The sequence below is a fragment of the Vidua chalybeata genome, chromosome 1 (assembly GCF_026979565.1).
Source record: "Vidua chalybeata isolate OUT-0048 chromosome 1, bVidCha1 merged haplotype, whole genome shotgun sequence".
Taxonomy (NCBI): domain Eukaryota; kingdom Metazoa; phylum Chordata; class Aves; order Passeriformes; family Viduidae; genus Vidua; species Vidua chalybeata.
This window is the reverse complement of record NC_071530.1, coordinates 18,010,560-18,033,790: the sequence shown is the minus strand read 5'-3', so window position 1 is coordinate 18,033,790 and position 23,231 is coordinate 18,010,560. Positions and strand designations below refer to the sequence as shown.

General features: G+C 38.6%; 1 protein-coding gene and 1 long non-coding RNA gene across 8 annotated transcripts in view; one reads left to right on the top strand and one right to left on the bottom strand.

Moving 5' to 3' along the window:
* ARMC3 (armadillo repeat containing 3) overlaps positions 1-23,006 on the top strand; it is a 63,115-nt gene extending 40,109 nt beyond the window's left edge. For all 6 annotated transcript variants that reach the window (XM_053964928.1, XM_053964917.1, XM_053964914.1 and 3 more), the window contains 8 exons: positions 3,519-3,768; positions 4,923-5,059; positions 8,459-8,627; positions 9,502-9,602; positions 13,625-13,693; positions 18,494-18,691; positions 21,129-21,291; positions 22,765-23,006. In XM_053964928.1, the coding sequence (XP_053820903.1) occupies positions 3,519-3,768; positions 4,923-5,059; positions 8,459-8,627; positions 9,502-9,602; positions 13,625-13,693; positions 18,494-18,691; positions 21,129-21,291; positions 22,765-22,965 (1,288 nt within the window). In that variant the 3' untranslated portion in view covers positions 22,966-23,006. The remainder of the gene's footprint in view (positions 1-3,518; positions 3,769-4,922; positions 5,060-8,458; positions 8,628-9,501; positions 9,603-13,624; positions 13,694-18,493; positions 18,692-21,128; positions 21,292-22,764) is intronic.
* Positions 253-4,530, bottom strand: LOC128800061 (uncharacterized). 2 transcript variants are annotated; one of them, XR_008434906.1, is made up of 5 exons: positions 4,442-4,530; positions 3,258-3,347; positions 773-882; positions 515-638; positions 253-404 (listed from the first exon to the last, which is right to left on the bottom strand). It is a non-coding gene; the product is annotated as an uncharacterized LOC128800061 (long non-coding RNA). The 2 variants fall into 2 exon arrangements; XR_008434905.1 differs by having other exon boundaries at positions 546-638.
* Positions 23,007-23,231: the final 225 nt, after the last annotated feature.

The following is a 23,231-nucleotide window of genomic DNA, read 5'->3' as shown; positions in this document are numbered from 1 at the left end:
AATTTAAACTCTGCAATTCCTACACCTGTTTTGTCTTTTTGTTTCTTCCTGTTTGTTGTTCAGAATAGGCTGCTTCCACTTTTGAGGAAAAAAATGGTGATGTGGCAGATGTGACATCCTTTTTTTTTTCTTCACTTGTTGTCTTTCCTTTTTCCTAACCCCTTTTCTCTTTGTTTAGGAAAGTATGTACATTGAATATATACAAAACACAGAGGAAAAAACTTGTGAATTTATTTAATTTACTCCTTTTCCACATCAAAAAGTGTATACTTCTTTTCAGCTAAACCAAGGCTCACTTCTTCCTTGAAGATATAGTTCTGTAGTGGAAGCACTGATAAATTGCAGTCTCAGTAGGATGTGTCTGAAGCAGAGTCTTCTGGAGGCAGGGAGAGTCTAGTGCTGATCTGCATTAAGCAAAGACAGAGCTGGTAAAAGCATTCTCTGACTTTTGTTGCCTCATAATAAAAAATTTACACAGTGCATGTCTCTGCCCGAGATAAAAGGGAACAAGGACCTTCATACTTAGTGTTGTGGTATTTCAGCACCTTAAACTTAACCATGTTCATCCTCTCAGCTCCCTTCTGAGGTCAGGTTCTGTGGCCCAGGATGACAGTGCTATTCCTGTGTTCTCCAGAGGCCTGTGGAGTAGGAGTGAGTTGAACTATGGATTCCCCATTCTTCTTCTTCTGTGTGCATCTCTGTTACCAGGACACAGCACTGGCCTCAGATGTTCACGCCCTCTTAAGAACTTATTCTCAAAGGTATTGCTTACCTTCAACTCTTGTTACCAGCCATTGTCACTTGGAACAAATTCTTTTTGCCTTGTGCTCAGATGTGCTACTTGATTCAACTATGTGCATGAAACTGGCATTCAAAACGAGTCTGAGCAGAAGTAGAACACAGGATAGAAATAAATATGTATGATCTTCTAAATCAGTGGTTCTCAACCTGTTTGAAGTTGAGTGGCACTTGAGAAAATTGGCTGTGCTCTGTACCTTGCTGAGGTCAGCTCTGAGCTCATGAGGAGCTGTCACCTTGCTCTTTTGTTAAGTGCTTGTTTACTTGCTGGTTTTATGGAAATTATTGTAAATCTGCTTATGTTGTGTGCTACGTCATTCAGTGCTGTGTATCATTCTGTAGCCAGTCTGTTAGGGCCTATATGTTTACTAAGAGCTCCAGTGGGAGAATATGTGAATTCTTGGGTGTACTATAGGAATAGTAAGTCCTGTACTTACTGCAGAATTATTGGATATACTACACCTGTGAGATGCAGTGCTGCATTTTATGAGTAGTGAATCTGTCCCATAAATCCTGGAATTTCTGTGTATCCATCGTAAAGAAGAAACTGCTTGATTTTGCTTTTGGTTTTTTTTTTTTTTTTTTTTTCCTTCCTGGGTAAAGTGAGTGTGTATGCACTGCATGATGCAGTAAGTCTGATAGCTCATGGACACACCTCACTGTGTGTGTAGTGTGGGTCTCACCCAAGCTGTGCCAGCAGGTACCTCATGGCATTGTTACACATGCTGTTAATGTGATGTTTTCCAGCAAGCCTGTAATACATGTGGTGTACAGCTCATTCTTACATGTGCAATCAGCATGTCCAGAATTTCTTCACATACAGCAGCCTGGATAGAGCTACAACAGTCCTGAAGCTGAAAATTTGGATAAAATTTTCTTGGGCAAGATAAGACAGTATTAACCAAATAAGTATCGTGGCCTTACCTAAGTAAAAAAAAAAAAAACAAAACAAACACAGGGATAAAGCCACCCAGCAAATAAAACATTTTCAGCTCTTCTTGATCTGGTCAAGTAGGAAAGGGGAGGACACACAAAGGGAAATCCAGCTACTTGAATGAAGACAGAGGGGTGCAGTGTGGGACATCTGAAAACATGGGATTTACTTCTGAATGGAGACCAAAGTGCTTGCATTAAAGCTACTGGTGCTCCAGGAGGGTTAATTAGGCAACACCAAACTGACCCTGTATTTTAATGCTGCACCTTCCGTCCCTGGATTGCTACTTTTCCCCTGATTTTCTAAACAAGTAACTGTTGTCTGCATGAATTGTTACATTCATGCTCCAGCACTGCTTGTGAGCTGCCACTGTCTTGCACCTGAGGCAGAGATGAGAGTAACAAATCCCATTAGGCTCTGGTTGTTCATTTCAGGTATGCTCAGGAGCATCTGTATCCCCCTCTCTGACCATGTGGAGATACTTGCACTAAGATGAGTTCACAGTAAGACCTACATCACATTGCCCATGTATTGGGATTATTGTAATAATTATTATTAGTGGCACAGGTTGGCATGTATTCTACTTTCTGTCCTGTTTGCATAGAAGTGTGACTATCAGCATTCCTCATGGGTTTTTTTGTTTGATATCAATGCCAGCAGTCTTTGGTAGTATAGCGGTTTCTTTTATATGTGATACTTCTAAGCTTGGTTTATATTGTAACTGTGAAAGTTATCCAAATATTAGTCAAATTTTGGTACGGTACTGTTACAGTAAAGGATTTACACATACAGATGTCTTTTATTACTATGTTCACAGAAATTCAGCAGAACTTATAAAAAGTGTAAACTCTTTATTTGAAGATTTTTTAATGGTTTTGATGTAGACAAAATGTATTAATAGAGGGTATAAAAAGAAGTTGCAGTGAAAATTCAACTTGCCATCTGTGCATTCTCAATTCTAATAATATTGCCAACTTTTGTTTAACAAAGAGATTAGCCTTAAGTAAAATTATATATCCTCTAGTAGTACAGCTCCTTACACCTTCTGCTGTCTCATGCTCAAAGTTGCTATTTCATTAATAATGCTTCTTCAGCTGTTTTTTTTCCCTTGACTGTTCTCTAACTTAGATCTATGAGATTCTCCTTAGAAAAAAATCCCAACCATCTTCCCCAATATTATTTGAAATAACATTAACATATATTGAAATAACAATAAAATAATAGATTATTTTGCACGTCTATCTTAGGACTTGTCCACAGGAGCATTTGTTCCAGCACTGCTGAGGGGCAGCACCCTTCAGCCATGGATGCAATATCATCTGGTAACAGAGGAAATATGTAAACTGCATCTGCTGTTAATGCACTAGTTGATCTGGATACTCTGTTCACTATAATCCTCATTAGTAGTTCTAGAATGTTTATGGGGAGAGGTGGTAAGAGGCTGCAGAAGCATTTGCCTGGAACTAAAGATACTGAAATTCTGCACCTTTGAAAAGATGCAGAATTTAATTTACTTGTTAAATACCTCAGAAAGAATCCATGTCCTTGTAAGTTAAAGAATCCAGAAGTTTGTGACTTGATTTGTCTGCTGAGATTGTGCCTCTTGAACTTCTCACTGTGAGTCACATAGAAATCACGCACACACACAATTATATGTACAGATGACCACATATGTATATATGTAAATCTTGAATTGTAATACTAGTTTAGTTGGTAAAAACAGCATACTAAGAAGAAAAAATGGTCCTAAAATAACAAATATTTTTCCCCTTTTTCATTTTGCTAGTGTTGTAGCTGAGGCTGAAGGAATTGTGCCATTAATGAACACCTTGAATGCCCAGAGAGATGGAGCCATTTCCAATGCCATTGCAGTGCTAACAAATCTGTCCCTGCAAGAGCCATCCCGTGTCAGTATCCAGAGCCATGGCATCATGAGTGCCCTTGTGCGGCCACTGCGCTCAACCAACAGCCAAGTGCAGAGCAAAGCAGCATTTGCTGTGGCTGCCTTTGGTTGTGATGCTGATGCACGAACTGAGGTAAAACTACTCTTTGAGGTTGTGTTTATTGATGATGTTTCTAGATCTGAGGTGGGAGTTATATTAACCAGATTCTGAATTAATCAGAATCTGTTGTGTTTGACCTAGAAGTCCTGAGCTTTCTATGTAGTTACGTATTTTTTTGATATTTGTTCTGCTAAATATAGCTCAGTTTTTTAGATTTTGGAAAGGGTTTTCTTCAACTTGAATTTTCACTACTCTGTATGCTTGCACCAAATTACTGTTTTTCAGATTTTCAGTGACTTCAATGAGCTTTAACCAGGGCTATATCTCGATCTGTATATTTAGAAGCATTAAACATCAAGGTTTCTTTCAGCTGAACTTTGAAGATGGGAAGTTCAGTCCTCTTTACTCTCCCTCAGTGTTCTGTTGCCCATTTTCAAGGCCTGAACAGCAATGTCTGACCTTGATTAATGAGATACTGGATGTGCATGGAGTAAATGTATTTCAGACAAAACTCAAAATATAATTAATCCTTTCATCAGTGACATCCAGCAAGTTGAACTCTTTGCTGTTTATGAATTGGTCATAGTATTTTCTTCTCATAAATAAGAATGATGCTATGTGCATTCATAAATCATAAGCTGGGCTTTTCTCATGGGTCAAGGCTATTAATTAGGACATGAATAAGGGGCATAGATAATTAATCTACCTCTTTCAGTGTCCTTAAAATGTCTTTCTCTTCAAAAATCCAAATGAGCAATATTTCCTCCAGCATGTATAGGAAAGATACTGTAGCACACAAGAGAATAGGATGTTAATAAGATTGTCATACCTACAATACAAATTCAAATGTATTGTGATGTAAATTAGTTGCTAGGAGGCACCAGAACACAGAAAACGCTGTGTAACTCTCTGTGGCAGTCTTGGGTTGCATAGTCTCTTTGGGTTCCACACTGCAGCCTAATAACTGAAAAGCAGGGCAGAGCCAGAAGGGATGTCTGCCTTGTACCACTCTTAAAGCTCCAGCCTATGCAGGCTTCACAGAAACACAGAATTCCCATAAATGACCTTTATTCAGCCCAGTGTAGCTTTTATACAAAGCTTGAATGTTTTGGGAGGTGAATTTCACAGGCTATTCTTGCTGGGATAGGTGAAATATGTAAGTGGAAATGTTTTCGCTTTTTTAATAGTTAAGAAATGTAGGTGGGCTGGAACCACTCGTTGAATTGCTGCATTCTAAGAATGAAGAAGTCAGAAGAAATGCCTGTTGGGCTGTTATGGTCTGTGGAAGTGATGAGCTAACTGCTGTTGAACTGTGCAGGCTAGGGTGAGTACAAATGGTATCAAAAGTCCAAAGAAATTTTTTCTTGAGAGATCTCAATTTAAGTCAATCTTTGCATATTTATAACAGAGTAACAAAGTTTTCTGATAAGCTGAAACTACTTTTGCACCATGGTTGTTACAGATGAAATGGTATTGATTTTAAGGAACAGAATCTTCGGACAAAATATAAGCCTGTTGGGAGTACTGTCTAGAATTATAAAACATTTATTGTTTCTGTGACTGAATTAGGCTTTATATTGAAGATAGCTTGTATCAGTCAATATTAAGGACTACAGTGCCTCATACATTTGAAAGTGAAATAAAGGTTTCAGACTAAGTTTAATATACAGTAAATTGTACTCACTACACACAGGCTAGATTTGATTTAGAAGCTCTGGTTAACTGCAGGTATGCTGAAGTGTCATGGAAAAGTGGCTCTGTTTTATTCTTTCTTAGGAACTCCCAGGTCCATCTATTAATATCTGAATTACGAAAGCTGGTTTAGGTTATAAGAATTATGACACGGGACTTCTCAGGCAAGGCGACTCTTTAGTTACTGTTAAATTAAAATTTTTGTAATTGCCCTGCTCCCTCTGCTGGGCACTTCTCTGGTGACTGCACAGATACTTTAAATCCATCTATGAGGGAATTTCAGAGACTCTCAGAAATTCAGATCAGGAGGGGACCTCAAAGGTGATATTATCCAGGCTGTAAGGCTGATTAAGGTACACTGACATATTTTGGCTTGGGTAAATTTGGATAAATACTGATCCTGCGGGAGTTTCACAGCTTTCTGAGGTAACCTGTTGCAATACTGGAATATCCTTACACTTAGAAGGGGTTTCTCATTTTTAAATATCCCTTAAAACCAATCATGTTGTCCTGTTTCCAGTGAGATTGAATAACCACTTTTTATAGGAATTTAACTCACTGAATTTTCTCATTTTTCATGTCCTGCTTGTTTCTTTTTCATGACAAAGTAAAAATGTTAGACAAGTTTTGTTTGTATCATTTCATCACACATCTCTGAATTTCTCTAATTTTTTATGCCATTTTGAAGTACCATCTCCCAGCCTGGATGAGGTACTTCAGGTGAGGATATACCACCATCAAATAAAGCTCAGTAATTATTTTCTCTAGCCTGCATATGGCACTGTTCTTATTTAATCCCTTTTGTGACAGTATCCAAGCAGGACTCCAGTTTATGTGTCCTTCAAGTTTGACAGCACATTATTGACAGTAATACATTAAGCATAGTTTTTCATCTAGTCAGGCACTACTTCATGTTATTTTCACATAGATCATATTTCCCTAACCTGCTCATGAGTATCCAAGTATGAATAAGTGAAAAGACTTAAAAAAGTCAAAACATGTCTTAAATCAGCTCATATCTCACATCTACTTCTTCTGCCTATATGTTAAGTCAATTGCCCTGTTGCAGCAAGGATTAGATTGACTTTTCATGATTGATTCTTGACAAATATGTAATGGTCATTTCTCATCTCTTGTTGCTTGCCTACCGATAGTTTGATAATTTGATGTGGTGTTCTTTGGATGCTGAAATTTGGCTGAATCATCTCTATTTTGATTTCCTTTTTCATAGTTTTTTCAAAACTAGATAGTATCTTTGCCCTTCTCCACTCTCCAGCCATCTAGCCTAGAATTTTCCAATACAATTATAAATAGTTCCAGTGTTGCTTTTGCAAATTCACAGAGTGTTTGAGGTAAGTGTCCTCAGGGCCTGCTAACCTTTTCTCCTCAAACTTATCCTAGACATTTTAAGACTATTGTTTCTACCTCCTTGTTAATATTACTGCCAGGCATCTGCTTGAAACCTTGCTATGAAAACTGAAGCATCAGTTCAAACAAAAAAGGCATCAGACACTTCAGTCTTTTCTGTGCCATCTGTTATGAGTTTTCTTCCCACATTGAGTAATAGACCTACATTTTTCTCTCTTACTTGTAGCATGTGAAACATTTTTTTTTGTTTCAGTCCCTGAATAGTTGTGTCTCACTTTGCCTGTTCTTCTTTAAGGTTTGTTCCTTACTTTTTCATTTTGTTGGAAATGTCAGTGTTTCCATTTCTATTTGATTCCTGGCATTCTTTTTTTGCTTTTCAACTCTTCACAGAATTTTTTATGTAGCTGTTTTATTTGTCTGGTTTTGCCTTATCTTTCTTCCATATGAAGGTAATTGTGCCTGTAATGCCATTTGATTTAGACCCTGCTGTACATGCTTTTTTTACATGCTTTTCTTTATTCATTTTCCCCTTTAAAATTGTTCCCTGTGTTACTTGCTGATTATCTGCAATATGCTGTAGATATACAGCCTGAACTGCTCTTCCACTATTTTCTCCCACTTCTCTCTTCTGTAAGAAAAGGATGTCATTTGCCTTGCCTGTAAAACTTGTTCTCTGGAATTCATCTGAATTCGTCCCTTCAGAAATCTACATGGTAGATGTCAACAGCTGAGGCTCCCTGTGTAGCACACAGAAATACATATATATTGTGTATATATAAAATTGATTCCTTGGGACATGAAGAATATCTGCATGTGTGCATAGTCACACAAAGATATTTGAATATGTACTCTTAAGATACACATGAGAATATATAATCCTTTCTTCCTGGTGTTTTTTTTTTTCATTGCTGAACAGTCTTAGAACTGCAGTATGTAATGTTTTCCTGATTCAGTTTCCTTTATTTTCTTAGTGATGTTTTCCTAAGTTTTTCAGGTCAAAAGTTGTCACTTTGTGGGTTTCAGCACTAGAAAAAGCTTAGGAAATTAATTTCTATCCTCCCTTGTCCCCATGTTACTTTGTTTTTATGTCCACGTTGCAAAAATCCTGCCATTCTGGTGGTGTTGATACAACTCCTTGTGTTTCCATGCTTGTTCATGTTTAGCAAATATCTGCCAGCTGTGTTCCCCCAAACACAGGAACAGTGCTAGACCAGAAGGATTCACACATTGCATAATGCACAACTGAATCTGCAAATTGCCTTGCAGCTGAAAAGAGAGAGAGAGGGAGAGAGGCTGCCTGGACTGTATCATATGGTCAGCTCTGATAATTACTCCTTTTACATGTTTTTTCTCCCAAGTTCTCTATGGTGCTCTATAACATCCTTCTAGGTAAAAAGTTGTGGCATCTTGTCTGCATTTCTTTAGGTAGCATTTAACTACCTAAAGGAATTGCTTTTGCTTTTGAGCACTGCACGGTGTTTTCCTTCCCCAGAGAAGGAATTCTGTGTGGCACAGCCACTCCTTGCTGGCCCAGAGGGCACAAGATCAGCACTTGGAAATGAATCCATCTTGGCCTTGGTAATGCTGAAAACTAACTCTGAGCTGTATAATAACATTTAATTAGTATTTAATGACTAATTAGCCTTTGTATTTTATTTATCAGTGCTTTAGACATCCTAGAAGAAATTAATCTGTCAACAAAGCGTAAAAGTGAGTTTAGTGAAGCTGCTCTGGAAAAGCTACTTGATAACAACCTTTCCCAAAAGTACAGCCGGATGGGATATTTATCATCAAGTAATATCATTACTAACGGATTCTATGATTGTGGTCAGGTAAGCTATTCTAAACAAATTATTTAGAAAGAGTGACATTTTCCTCTTAATTTAGAAAAAGAACTGTAGCAACAGCCAAATTCTGGCTACAGAAAATACTTTGTTTTCTTGTCCTGAAATTTCACAGCTGTTATACAGATCTCTTTTGATTATCTTTCTTAATGGATGAAATCATCTTCATGGTATTCCCTAGTTGTGTTCTTCCCAATCCTATCTGAGCTGTTCAGACCCTTCCAGATTCTTTCTCAAACTTTAGTTCTTCTTTAGGTCTCTTTCCCTGCACTATACTTAATGCTAACTTGACATTGTATGACCTATGGACACTTTGTTTGTTAATTTTTACATAAGGAGGCAAAGAGTTCATATTTTTACCTTGGTCATGACCCTTTCTCTCACAAAAGAAGTGTTTGTGTATAAAGACTGACTCCAGTATCACTTATTAGTGCTGTGCTCAATTTAAATCTGAGAAGGACTTTTCAAAATACCCCTATAAATTAGAAATACCAGTCTTACTGACAATCAGTGAAATAATGCTCCTAAAGCACTTTGTTGCTTTTGAAAATTCCATCCTATGTTGTAAAGCCTTCAGAGGCAGGAACATTTCCTTATTCTGGAACTGTTTGGAATGCTTCAAACAAATAACTACAAGCTAAAATATTTATAAACAATCTTTTCTAAGAAAACTTGATGAAGAAAATGCAAATTGAGAAGAAAATAATTTCAGATATTTTGAATAGCTTTATAAGTTCTCACACAGTCTTTGGTTTAGGATTAGGAATTTTAAATTACTGTTTAAGTATCTTTTAAATATATTTTTTACTCTGCTTCTTTAACTGAACAGAAAACCTTATATTTTATGCTAATTTTCTTGTAGATAAAACATGGAGGGAAATTTTTGTCTTTGGAAGAGCTAAGCAAGCAAGAGCTTACTGACCGTCGGGCAATAATCTTCATTAATGCTAAACCCCAAGAAAAGTGAGTCATGTTAGATCTACTAGCATTTGTTGTAATAGCTCATCTTTTTAATGGTTTTCACTGTTCCAGTAAAAAATCTGTCTATCTGTCTATATATCTATCTATTCACACACACACATATAAAAGTAGAGACATCTATTTTATTCCCAGCACAGTGCTTTTATGTCCTAGGAGGCAAAACATTCATATTTTATAAAATAAGAATTTGGAAAATAGCTTATTCAGTTGAGTTGCTTTATTTATCTTAGCCTTGAAGACTCATTCATTTAACACTCTTTGATTCCTGATGATGGGACACACAGTGTTTTATTAGTTATAACAAAGCTTGTCATCTGGTGTAATAATTATGTCATCTGAGCTGAATGTCAACATTCGACAATGAAAGCTATGATTTGATGGCCCTCTTGTACATACAAATGCATGGAATTTTAAGCACATCATTCCAAGGGGTGGGACAAAGCCAAGCATTAAGCTTTCAGGCTTGATAAAGAACCTGTGTCCATTTCTTCTCTGTTTAAGTTGAAGGCAGCCTAACAAATCTTCTTAGATTTGAATGCAGGAAATTGGTATTGGGCTTGTTTAACTGGGAGCCATTTCCTGTAAACAGTCTCACAGATCAAAGATCGCTCTACCAATATTTTGCAAGTCCAAAAACTTCTTCTCTGTCAACACATCACATATTTGGGTTACAGTATCATTAGCTTCCCTTTTAAGCTTGTATATGACACCATAAAGATGTCTGGGAATATCTGTGACAAATTAGACTTCCATGCTCTTTGTTGATCCCTAGAGCTGTCTTCAACTATCAGGTCTTCATTCTTTGACTTTAATACAGCGTCTTGCTTTTGCACGTTGGCAGCAGCCTTATTGCCCAGTTACTTTTGTGTTCATCATTGGCATTCTCAGAAGAAAAAAAGGAGCTGGCAGGGCTCACTGGCCTTTAAACCAGCCTGAAAAGGGGAAAGGGACAAAGCCAGGCTGGCCAGTGATGAGTGATGGGATGGTGTGTCAGTACTTGAGGAAAGGAGCACTAACAGGATCCCTCAATCTGTTTCAGGAGGGTTTGCTGCAATGTGCCACACCTGAAATGTGTCCACACTTAATGCACCCAGCATGAGGGACAAACAAGGGGAATCCAGGCTTTGGCCCAGTCCCAGAGATTTGACATTGCTGGCAGAAGTGAAACCTGGTGGGATGGATCCTGTGCCTGGATCCATCCTGTGTTGGATGGTTACAGGCTCTTCAGGAGGAACGGGCAGGGCAGGAGAGGTGGAGGGGTGGCACTCTATGGAATAGAAGGGGTCGAATGTATGGAGCTCACAGCTGGCAAGGGCACAGGTGAGAGCCTCTAGATAAGAATCAAGGGACAAACAAATAATGCAGATGCCATCGTGGGAGTCCACTACAGACCTTCTGGACAGGACGATGATGAATTGTTCTTCGAGGAACCAAGAGACTCTTCCAAGTCAACTGCCTTTGTCCTTATGGGACACTTCAACTTGCCAGAAATTAACCAGGATCATCACACAGCTGGTACAACCTGGGCCAGAAGATTCCTAAAACCCTGGATGACAGCTTTATGGAACAGGCCTGGCAAGATGCTCTCCTTGATCTCCTGATTGTCAACAGGGTGGATCTTGTGAGCAAGTGGAGATTGGAAGCCATTTTGGCCACAGTGACCACAAAGAGATCAAGTTTAAAATCTCTATTAACAGAAGGAAAAATGCAAAAACCTTGACTCTGGACCTGAGGAGAGCAGACCTCAGACTGCTCAGGAAATGAGTGGGTAAGGTTCTCTGGGACGTGTTTTTGGAGATGCTGGCATTCGTCAGTGTTGGTCACTTTTTAAACATCACCCCCTGAGTGCACAAGAGCAGGCAATTCCCAGATGCCAGAAGTCAAGCAAGTGAGGCAGAAGGCCATCTTGGTTGAGCAGGAATCTTCTCTTAAAAATAAGGCAAAAAAGGAAGGTGTATGCCCAGTGGAAGCAAGGTCAGGTGACATGGGAAAAACACAGAGTCTCTGCTGGCCAGTATAGGGAGAAAATTCACGTGGCCAAAGCTCAGCTGGAGTTGAAGCCAACCAGAACTTTGGGGAACAATAAAAAGTTTTTTCAATTATATTAATGGCAACAGGCAGTGTAAAAACAACATTGTCCCATTACAGGATGAGGATGGTCTCCTCACAAACAGAGACAGAGACAAGCCAGAGGTGTTTAACACATTCTTTGCCTCTGTCTTCAACAAGGATGATGGACCAAGGGTGCCCTGAGCTGGAGGACCATGACTACAAGAATGATCAATTCACAGTCAACCCTGAAACTGTGCAGGATCTGCTGCTCCAGCTGGATCCCTACAAATCTGCAGGGCCTGGTGGGATTCATTCAGGAATCCTCAAAGAGCTGGATGATGTTATTGCACAACCTTTCTCCATTATTTTTGAGCAGTCTTGGGAATACAGAGAAGTCCCAGCTGACTAGAAGCTGGTGAATGTCCTGATTTTCATGCAGTGTGTCAAGAAGGATCCCAGAAACTACAGGCCTTTTAGTTTCACTTCACCAGTGCCTGGTAGAGTTATGGAGAAGATTATTCTGGGAGGTATTGAAAAACACCTTAAAGACAACACAGTCATTGGTCACACCCAGCACAGCTTCATGAGAGGAGAGTCTTGCTCATCAAACCTGATTTCTTTTTGTGACAAGGTAACCCATGGGGTTGATCAAGGTGAGCCAGTTGATGTAATGAGATTTTTGGATTTCAGTAAAGCTTTCAATGCCATCTCTCACAGAGTCCTGCACAAGATGTCCAGCCGGATAAACACATCCTGTGACGGGTGAGCAGCATCGGCTCATCGGTTGGGCACAAAGGGTGACAGTGAATGGGGTGACCTCAGACTTGTGACCTGTCACTGGGGGGTTCCACAGGGCTCCATGCTCAGCCCTGTGCTCTTCAACAGCTTCATCAATGTCTTGGAACCAGAACTGGAAGGAGGCTCCCTTGTTGAGAGACACCTCAACAATCAGAGGGCTGGGCAATCACCAACCATTGAAGCTCAACATGGGAAAGTGCTGGATTCTGCAGCTGGGATGAGGCAACCCTGGCTGTACAGACAGACTGGGGAATGAGATGCTGGAGAGCAGTGCCATGGAAAGGGACCTGGGGGTCCTGGTCCATGGCAAGTTGAACCTGAGCCAGCAGTGCTCTGGCCAGGAGGGCCAACCCTGTCCTGGGGGGCATCAGGCACAGCATGGCCAGCCGGGCAAGGGAGGGGATTGTCCTGCTCTGCTCTGCTCTGCTCTGCTCTGCGCTGCGCTGCGCTGCACTGGGGCGGCCTCACCTCGAGTGCTGGGGGCACTTTTGAGTGCCACAGTGTCAGAAAAATATTAAACTATTAGACACCATTTAAGGAGAGCCACGAGGATGGTTAAGGGCATTGAGGGGAAGCCGTGTGAGGAGTGGCTGAGGTCACTTGGTCTGTTTAGCCTGGAGGAAACTGAGGGGAGACCTCATGGCAATTTACAATTTCCTCATGAGGGGAAGAGGAGGGTCAGGCACTGATCTCTTCTCTGTGGTGACCAGTGACAGAACCCAAGGGAATGGCCTGAGGTTGTGTCAGGGGCGGTTTAAGTTGGATATTAGGAAAAGAGGGTAGTTGAGCACTGGAACAGCTGCCCAGGGAAGTGATCATAGCACCAAGCCTGACAGAGTTCAAGAAGGATTTGGACAATGCTCTCAAGCACATGGCATGACTCTTGGGGATGGTTCTGTGCAGAGCCAGGAGCTGGATATGATGATCTTGATGGGTCCCTTCCAACTCAGCATATTCTGTCATTCTGTGATTCCATACTTCATTTTTGATCCCTGAACTAATGTCTGGTTTATTAGTACTTATGTTATTTCTTTCACTTATATACCACCTCTGAATATATTTATTGTACTTTAAAATCCAAACTCCATTTTCATAGCTTCACATGCAAATATTAACTCTGTAAACAAATGCAAAAATATCTTATTCTGTTTCAGTATTGTAGTACAAAAGGTACGAGATGCATCACCATCTGTTTCAGGAAGAAGCAGCAGAGAAAAGTCAAGGTATGGTTCTCAGATGTACTAGTTGTCAATGTTGTGTTACTGCTGTAACACTAGAAATAGAAGTCTGAGAAAACAGTGACAGATAGTTTCTGAATGGAGTACAAATACCTAAACACAATGTTAAATATATTTTTGGAGTCTTTCTTTCACCTCCTATATGCAGTAATTTGAACAGCTCACACTTATTTGCTCTTTTTTTTTTTTTTTCCTTCATTATCCCTTGAAAGCAGTGAAATACTGTTATTTTACAACTTAACAATCAAGACACAGGGAAATTACAGTAGAAGTTCCTTCTCAGTTTAGAACCTAAACCATAAAATGTTCCTACACTGCCTACATGCCTCCTTATTTCTAGATTAAATCTCTTCCAGTGCAGTTGACAGATGACTAAAAGCTGAGAAGAGTGTGCTCAGAGCTGTCCTGATTTTTAGACAACCAGGCTAAAAACGCTTCACTCTTGCAGCACTTGTCCTGATCCATACGATACACTAGGTACAGTGCTGCAGTCTGTCTCTTCATACCAAGTAGATCAGAACCTCTACTCTTGTAGTGAAAAATTAACTTCCTTCTTTTACAGAAAGAGGATTTGAGTCTGTCCCTCACACCTGCAGACAGCTGACCACAAGATATTTGGGGTTTAGCAGTCTCTTTGTGGTTTGTTGTGGCTGATCACTAACGATGAGGTGTAACGAACAGGGCATTTTACTTGAGCTGTTCAGGTACTTAACTCTCCTTACTCTCGCCAAGACAGGCTTTTAGTCCTTGTCTAATATAAAATACTTAACCTGTAGTTTGTTCCTGTGGAACGAAACTGAGCCATGGTCTCCCAGCTGCCCTTCCTGTAAAACAGCAGCACAGTCATGACCACAACAGTGCCTTCTGCAGAAGGCAGATGTACATGCCTGATTCCAGGGGAATCCAAAAGCAGTTCAAACAGAGCCTCCTCGCCATCGATGGAATGGTCTCTAGTTCTTGATAGGAATGTGATACAATCTACAATTGTCCTTGGCTTTTCTGATAGCTTCTGTTAGTTTTTTCAATAATTCAGGGGTATCTCCAATAGAGGAAAATTAGAAGTTACCTGGACAATGGTGTTCACTCAGCAAAAACAGCACCAGAGAAAAAGGCTTATAGTGTTATTCTTTGAGTTATATTTGAATCTATATATTTGAATTATATAAATTTGTTTAGAACAGACATGCAAATTATTAACAGATAATAGCTACTGACTGTGAGGTCTGACTTCCAGGTTTTGACTTAAATCAGGACCCAAATTGTCAGACTAGTCTATCCAAAAGTTGTTGACTTACAAGACAGACATTCCCGTTTGACTAGTTATTTGGACTGCAAGCACTTCTGAAATTCAGTTTAAATAATTTTATAGTAGATACCTGAAATGGATTGTATGAATTGCATTGTGGAAGGTTCCTGTTTCAGGATGCACCAGAGTAGATACAGCAGCTTGAGTGCCTTAGGAGGCTTGTCCCAGTTTCTGCCCCCTTCCAGGTCTTCCTGCTGCCCCACATGCCCTGCTCATGACCCACTGTGCCTATGCCAGTTTAGTCAAAGGGAGCAGAGGCAAGGGGAGATGTTGAGCCCCAGTTTTTTTTTTCTCTGCTCCAGTGGGGAGTTCCTTGGAAGATGCTCTAGAGTCATAGGCCATTTTGTATAGTCTCAGGAGCTGAGACCTGTTCTGACAAGATAATATATTTGTTTATTACAGTGTGTGATGAGGATACACTCGGATAGTTGCTTTCAAATGTAATTTATATCACTTACAGTGTAAATGACTGCTCTGTTTGCAACCATAACTCCTTCGAAAAGCAAAAAAATTTCTATAGGAAAAAACAAATACCTGACTCAATTTCCCATAGTAAACCTTGGAGGAGTACAAGGACTCCTTTCTTCAAGTATGAAATAATTGCTTTTGAATGTCATGATCACATTCTATGATTTATAACCCCATTGTCATTCATTTTGAATCCATAGTTCATACATCATTATTATTATTAATTTCTGAGATATATGGGAGTTACTTGAAGGTCAGTAGTTGACTCCAAGTCTCAAACATGCTTAGACTTTTCCTATGTATTTTTCCCTCAATAATATGTTTCTGTTCATCATTATTTTGCAAGGTAATACTGAACACTGTTTAAAATCATTGCTTTGAAAAAGTGATACTACTTTACATAAACCATAGTTGAAAGCCAAGAGAAAGGGCAGTTGTAATTGTCTGCTGGAAATGTTTGAACTAGGTGTGAGGAAGTGCCTAGTTGATTGTTTGACATATATTTTCATTGACAGCAACATTTTAAATAAGGCTGTTTCATGTCTAATATACACATTGATTGGGCTAAAAGATTGTATTTAATGTAGACTAATAAATGTGTATTTATTCCATCCTATGTTTCAGTACTGCATTTAAAGAAATACTTCCCAATACTTGTTTGTTCCTTTTCAAAAGAGAACCAGAGCATTTAAGCTATGCAAAATGGGAAAGAAAATAGGTGTCATGGCTGCTTTTTGATGGTAGACTATTGTATTAGCTGCCTTCTTCCTCCAGCTGATGCTCTGGTGACATGTTGGACTCTTGTACTAAAGTTGCAAAGAATCAGAAACAGCTTGGAGACTATTAAAGTGCCATGAGCTCTCCTTTGCAATATTCCTCTGCTTTCACAGCAAGTAGTCTCACAACTAGGAAGACAGCTCTGAGAAATGAGAGTGATTTTTTTCTGATGTCACAAATTCCCACTGGCAAGAAAATGGGGATTAAAAAAAGAGGGCAGGAAAAAAGACAGTAGAAGTCTCCTGTAGAGGTTACTGGTTATTTTATAGCACTGAGCTGTAAGACAGCAGCTCCACAGTTCTTTATGAGATAAAAATTAGACAGATATGATGAACTGAAGAGTTGAGGAGTAAGACAGAGAAAAGTGTGGAAGACAACCTTAAATCAGCTATTCCACCAAGGAACACAACATAGTCATACCTGAGAGAAATAAGCAGCAGCAAAAAACCCAAACAAATGACTGTTCAAACCCATCTCAGGTGTTTTGTTCCTGAAAATTGGAAGGGAGGAGAATAAGTGTGATTCTAGAGTAATTTGAATAGATAGGAATAGGAAACAAATTCTCCTATAGCACTGTAATTTAATGGTGCACTTCTCATAGAGAAAATGAAGTACTGGGAGGATAGAAGGGGAGAAGGGGGAAAAGGGCAAATGGTGGAGAAACAAGAATTATAGCATTTGTAAATGTTGTTCTTTTGAAAATCTCCTGAACTGGACACCAGAGAGTTGGGAATAATTCAAGATTTTTTAAACATGGTGTTTTTAACCATAATATATAAATGGATAAGTAGATAGCTACTTAATCTAGCATTCTGAAGTTCTCTGGCTATAGTTAGATAGAGTCAAATTAGACAAAGAAAACTGTTTGTCTGCTTTTTTCCAAGTGTAAGTGTAATTAATAACCAGAACAGTTTATTTAAGAGAGTGGTGAATTTTCTATAATTTAAAGATTAAATCTTAATTGGTTATCCTTCTAAAATAATGTGCTTTGTGACACCTATTTAAAGGGCTTTTTGTGAATATGGTAAATCTCAATAGGTTAAAGAAAAGTTTGCAAAGTATTCTGAAGACAAATTGCTTGAATTCAACTACTGATAATGATGTATGCCCTTTTGCTTTGTTCAATGCCTTCCATCTTAAGAGTGCTATTCATAGTATAAATTTTAAGAATAATTTGAAGAGCATGCAATAATGAGTGTGTCTTGGAGCCATGTACTTTAGTGGTCCTTTATTTCTTTTTTTTCTTTTTCTTTCCAAGATCACCAGAAGTATTACAGATTTTAAAAAATAAGCCAGAACTGTTAAATGAAAGAAAGAAGTTTTGTTGTATTTCACAGTAAAAATTTTTGGGATCTACACTGAAAAAAGGCACAATGCTTACAAAACACTAGTTTCACGTGTTCCCACAAATGAAAGATCCTAAACTGTCTGATTGTATAGACCTTAATAATACCTCTGGTAAAATAATGATTTTATAGTTGCTGCATAATTTGTCAAATGCACAGTATTTAATTTAAGCAGAACAGTAATTTCATTTATACTTCTGCTGGGTGCTTAAGATGCCTGTTTAGGATTGTAGTAATTTTTCAGATTCCAAGCATTACTAAAATATGAACCTTGTGCAATGAAAAAGAGTCAGCAAAAACACAGACTTGTAGCAAAATCTTTCTCTGACAAGCCATGCTGTAATTTGCATAATGCTTGAAGTACCTGAACTTGCAAGTACAGAGGCTGTCTTTTGGAATGTCCTGTCAAGATTTCAAAAGCTGTGCTTTTGATACATTTTTTTCCTTTATTTGAAGACCAGATTTTTATCAAGTAAAAACTCATTGGAGTTCATGTTTTTTATTTCATATCCATATAAAACTAAACCATAATTAAAAATATGCTCTATATGTATATAGTAGGTAAGTAAGTGTCTCCTCTATATAATCCATACATGGGAAAGGCATATCAGAGCCATTAACTAAAAATAAAATGAGAATTGACAACAACATTAATATGGAGCTAGTGGCATTTGTTCCTAACCACCTCCTGTGGGCATGTTCCACAAGTGTTCTCTACAGCTTTGTAGATTTTGGATTTTTGTTATCAAGAGAAAAGATGTCTCCTACCTTCCACCTCTCCCTAGACAATTTGTCTAAGTGTCCTGTTGGAAACTAATGTATTTGAATTTGAACTTTAGAGAATACAGTATTCTAGATAAGTGTATGATTTTTTTTTTTCTATGCAAGAAAAGGGAAGGGAAAAAAAGAGGAGGAAAAACCAAAAGAAGTTATTCAAGTTACACCTACAGTCCAGGAGGAAATAAATCTAGAAAGTTCCCATTGGCTACCACCACCTGACTTCATTTTAATGGATTACATTAATGATGCTTCCAAAACAATTCTACCACTAACTACTACCCGGGAACAGGTTGTGGCTCTTGCACAGTGAGTACCAAATTGTATTTCCATAAGCTGAATTGGTAAAATAACTGTTTTCTTATCCAAAGTCAACTTTTTCAAAATAGTTATTTTCCCATGCTTAAGTGGAATTCAAATCAGCTTTGGCCCAGAATGTTGGCATATCTAGATTTTAAGCTTCTTGTTTCTAATTTTGTTGCAATTAATTTAATGTATTTTTAAATAAAGTATCACTTGCAACAAAAGAGTATCCATTTCTCATTAAAAAAAATATTCTCATAGACAATTTCAGGTTATTTTTCACATTTATTGATCTGTACTGATTCCTTCCAGTGAACACATCAGCTGCATATAGCATCTACATAATCAAAGAACCCCAGAGTCCCAGGTTTTACAAAGCCTAAAAACATGGTTAGAAGCCAAACCTAATAGTTAAGATAGTTGCTAGTTATATATATCATGTCTGTTCTTTCTCCTACCATCTTTCCTGCCTACTTGGTTTTAGAACCCCTTGGGACAGCAGCTCTGTTTATTTTGTTTTCTGAAGAGCTAAAAGCATAAGACAAGTCTCCTAACATAGCTTTTAAGTGCTCTTGTAATTAATATCCTGATAATTAATAGTGCCAGAACATTGCAATAGTGCATGTACAGACTGTTGGTATCAATGTGTGATTCATTGGTTACACTGACTGCTCAGCCTGGGCACCAATCACTGTCGCCTCCAAGCAGTGTGTCTGCTTTCATCTTCTCCATAGTTTAACCTTTATATCTTAGCAGTTTCCAAGTTGCCTTCTCAATCTGGAGAGTTTGGCATCAGACCCCACTTACTTTCACAAAATTTGTTACTTTTACTAACTCTCATTTTTAATGAAGCCGTCTAATGTGATATGAGGAATGAATTTTCCATTGATTGCAGGATTTGACAAGACAGATATTCATCCTTATCTATCCAGCTGTATATAAATCATGCTGCCTTCTTCAAGGTGGAATGCATAAAATTCTCTTACAAATCCACTCTTCTAACACACCAGTGAAATACTTGCAGACACACAACCCAGTGAAACAATCATGGAAAGTTTAAGTAGAATGTTTTCTGTGGGCATTTTCCTGTCTGTGTTCCATTTCAGGCACCTGCCTGAATAGCGTGTGTTAAATAGGGAGTTGGGGAGAAGGCAGCTGCAGCATCCCTGATCAGCCTGGCAGCCTGGCTGGAGGTCCTCTTGTGCTCATTGGGAGGGGGTCAGGCTAGATGAGGGGACATCAGTAATGCTGGATGTCTCCTTTGAAACAAACACAGCACACCTTTGCGTAGTGGTGATCACGTTGGCTGGGGTAGCATTGCTCTCTTTAATGAGGGCTGGCCACGGGCACACACAGCACAAGGGACTGCCTCGAGCCCCACACTTTCTCAGCTTCACCCAGTAATTCCCAGCTTCAAGATACCCTGTCTGACACCCTTGGTGATAGCTCCCTGTGCCCATGCTATTGCAACCAATGCTTCTTCAACTCTAAATTTTGAGAAGTGAGTCCTTGGAGGTTGCCTTGCTTGTGCTGGGCAGAGGAACATGTTCACTGCTTCTACAGAGGAGGGGATGCAGGTTTTAGCTCCCTGTCTGAAGTGATGGCTTGTGATTTTCATGTCAGCTATGCAACATCTTGTCCAGAATGAGAGACCTCAATAACCCTTGTGCCTGTGGCTGAGACACTGAGGGGAACAAAGGTCTTTACATACAGTGATCTGCACTGGGGAGATGAAGGTGTGTGTGTATGGGGAGACTTACAAACCAGGGCTTGGTCCTGTGTGTGCACAGTCCCCCAAAAGACATGTTTTTGCCAGAGCTTGCACTGACAGTGAGTTCTGATCTGTTTCTGTTCCTGAGGCATTTGTTTAAATGGATAAATACCACTCACCCCCAAAATACTGGCTTCAGTATAAGAAAGCACATGTAGAAGATGAGTACCTTCAATTAATACAGCTGCTTTTCTATGTTGGGATCATTACCTATGGCTTTATTTTTGTCATGCATATTCTCATGCCTTTATTACTATTTGAAACAAATGACAGGTCTGCAGACTGTAACATGTAACTCACCTAATCTGTTACCTGTAAACATGATCATCAGCTTCTGTAATTACTTCCTCAGTAATTACACTGTTATTGATGACTTTTTCTGAGGACTTTGTGCCTATACTGCACCTCTTCAGAATCTCTGCTTTTGCACCTTTGTTTAGGTCTGTGACAAATATGAATGATCTGAGTTATGGTTATCTGTATTTATCAGTAAGCATATTTAAAATACCAATTATTAAATTTTAAAAAATTAATTAAGCAAAAGTAGAAAAAGTATTACAGTCTTAAAGGTCATTCACTTCCTGCTTGTATATGTTTTATTGTGCTACATTTTTGCAATAAATACAAGAGGAATTAATAGATGTCATTGATCCCAGTATGCATTTGGAACAGGTTTGTTGCAGACAAGATGGGTGGCACTGTTGAAAGAGAGCAACTACATAACTTCTGCTGGGAACTTAACATGAGTGAAATAGAATTTGAACAGAAAAGCAACATTGTGCCTATCGCAAAAATCAAAAGAGGGACATTCTATCACAGAGCTTTACTTTTCAAGGTACATTATCATTTATTTTGCAACATAACATACTATTGTTAAGTGGATAATCTAAACTAAAGTATATTTGCATAAGTATAATACATTATTTATATTCATGCAAAATCTTTTGTATATAGTTTCCTAATTTTTCAACAGCAAATTGATTTCCCAGTGAATGCAAGCCAGCATCGCTTCTTTCTGTAAACATTCTTGTTGTCATTAAATTGTCTTAAGTGATATCAGCAGAATACTTGATAAATGGCAAAAAGCCAAAGTATTTGAATTGGAGTCAAAACATTTCACATTTTTTGTAAACTGTAAAATACTGAATTATGCAGCTTCCTTCTTTTTCCATGCTGCACATGTAGACTTGCTGAGACAATTTTTATTTGGTATCTGTCCAGTAATCTGGGATAGTATATAACAGCTTCTATGTTCTAGTTTCTTAGAAGAAACTGGGAAGTTTTATTTCATCTTTCTTCATATGGAGATGTACTGGTTACAGCCAGTTATCTGCAGCCTGGTTATCTGTCCCATCCTTTTTCCTTGGCTGGATTTTTATCTTTCTTGATTAGAAAGAAACAGAAAAACAAGGGCCTAGCACATTAAGCAGGAAGGACCTAGGAAAGAGTACACAGGAGAAAGAGTATGACCCTAAATTTATGGTATCCACAGGGAGAGAAAGTTTCCAACTTATTTTATGACATTCTGAGGGCATGAATTAATTATGCTCCACTGTCCTAAGAAACTTTATAGGGACAGGTCATCTCTCTTAAAGCCACTGCACTCTAAGCAATGGGTATCTATCCATTTGTAACAAGTGAAAAATCTTCCAGGATTTCATTCCTTCACAGCAGATGTGTGTTGAAAAAGCAATTTGGTAGCTGGAAACCATTATAGGTCAGTCTGTGATAGTGCAGTCCAGAGGAAAGGCAGGTGTTTCATCTAGCAGACACTTGCCTCGCATTTCATTGCTTCCCACATTTCCAGGGCTGGAAAGCAAGGACTGTGCTTCAGAGTGAAGCAACAGTCCTAAACTTACACTGATAAAAATGTTACATTTTGACACTTAATATTTCATACTAGCTATATGTGTGCAGTGTGCCTACACCTCATCGCTTGAATATCCTTCAAAATGTTGTTCAGAAGTAAGTCTTCCAAGTAGACAAAAAACATTGCTGGGTACTGTGGGTGTTGCACTTTATTTGAGATATGAAGGACTGGCTGATAAATGTATCACTGTTTGAAAAGAGTTAAAATGAAAGTTTTTCATGTTGTGCATACGATATGCGAGAAAGAACGTTTAAAAGCCTACACTTTCTACACAAAACCAGCAATAAAGCTTTGAAGTTTGGAACACTTGAGAAGTTTATAAAGTCTGCTTCAAGAAAGCTTTGGGCCTTTTGGGTTTTGGTTTTGTTTTTTAAGCATCACTGGGCCTTGCTGTATATCACAGAATCTGCATGAATGAACTTTTTGTTTCTTTTTTAGGTGATAGCAGACAGAATCGGCATTGGCTGTAGTTTAGTTCGTGGCAAGTATAACAGAGCTTGGAATGAAGTTAAATTGGTTGAACGCTCTCGCAAAGGGCTTCTGCTTCCTCCTCAAGAGTATATTGTAGATCTAATGTTTGAACCAGGCTGTTTGCTAAAACAAGGAAGTGCAAAGGCTGATCAATACAAACGTATTTAATCATCTTGATGAATTTCACCAAAATAAATATTTTAAATATGTTTGCAATGCTGTATTTATGAAACATGAGGGGGGTCATATCCAACTATCAAAAAGAAGCGTATGTGGTATGTTGTTTTAAAGGTTTAATTAAATGTGGTTTTGATATCTAGCTTCAGTGCTTAGAAATTTTGTTAATCTGTTGGTAGTATTTTAAGACTGAATTGCAAAACTGCAGATTAAAATTTGGTAATCAATAATATTTGGTGTGTGCTAACATTACAATG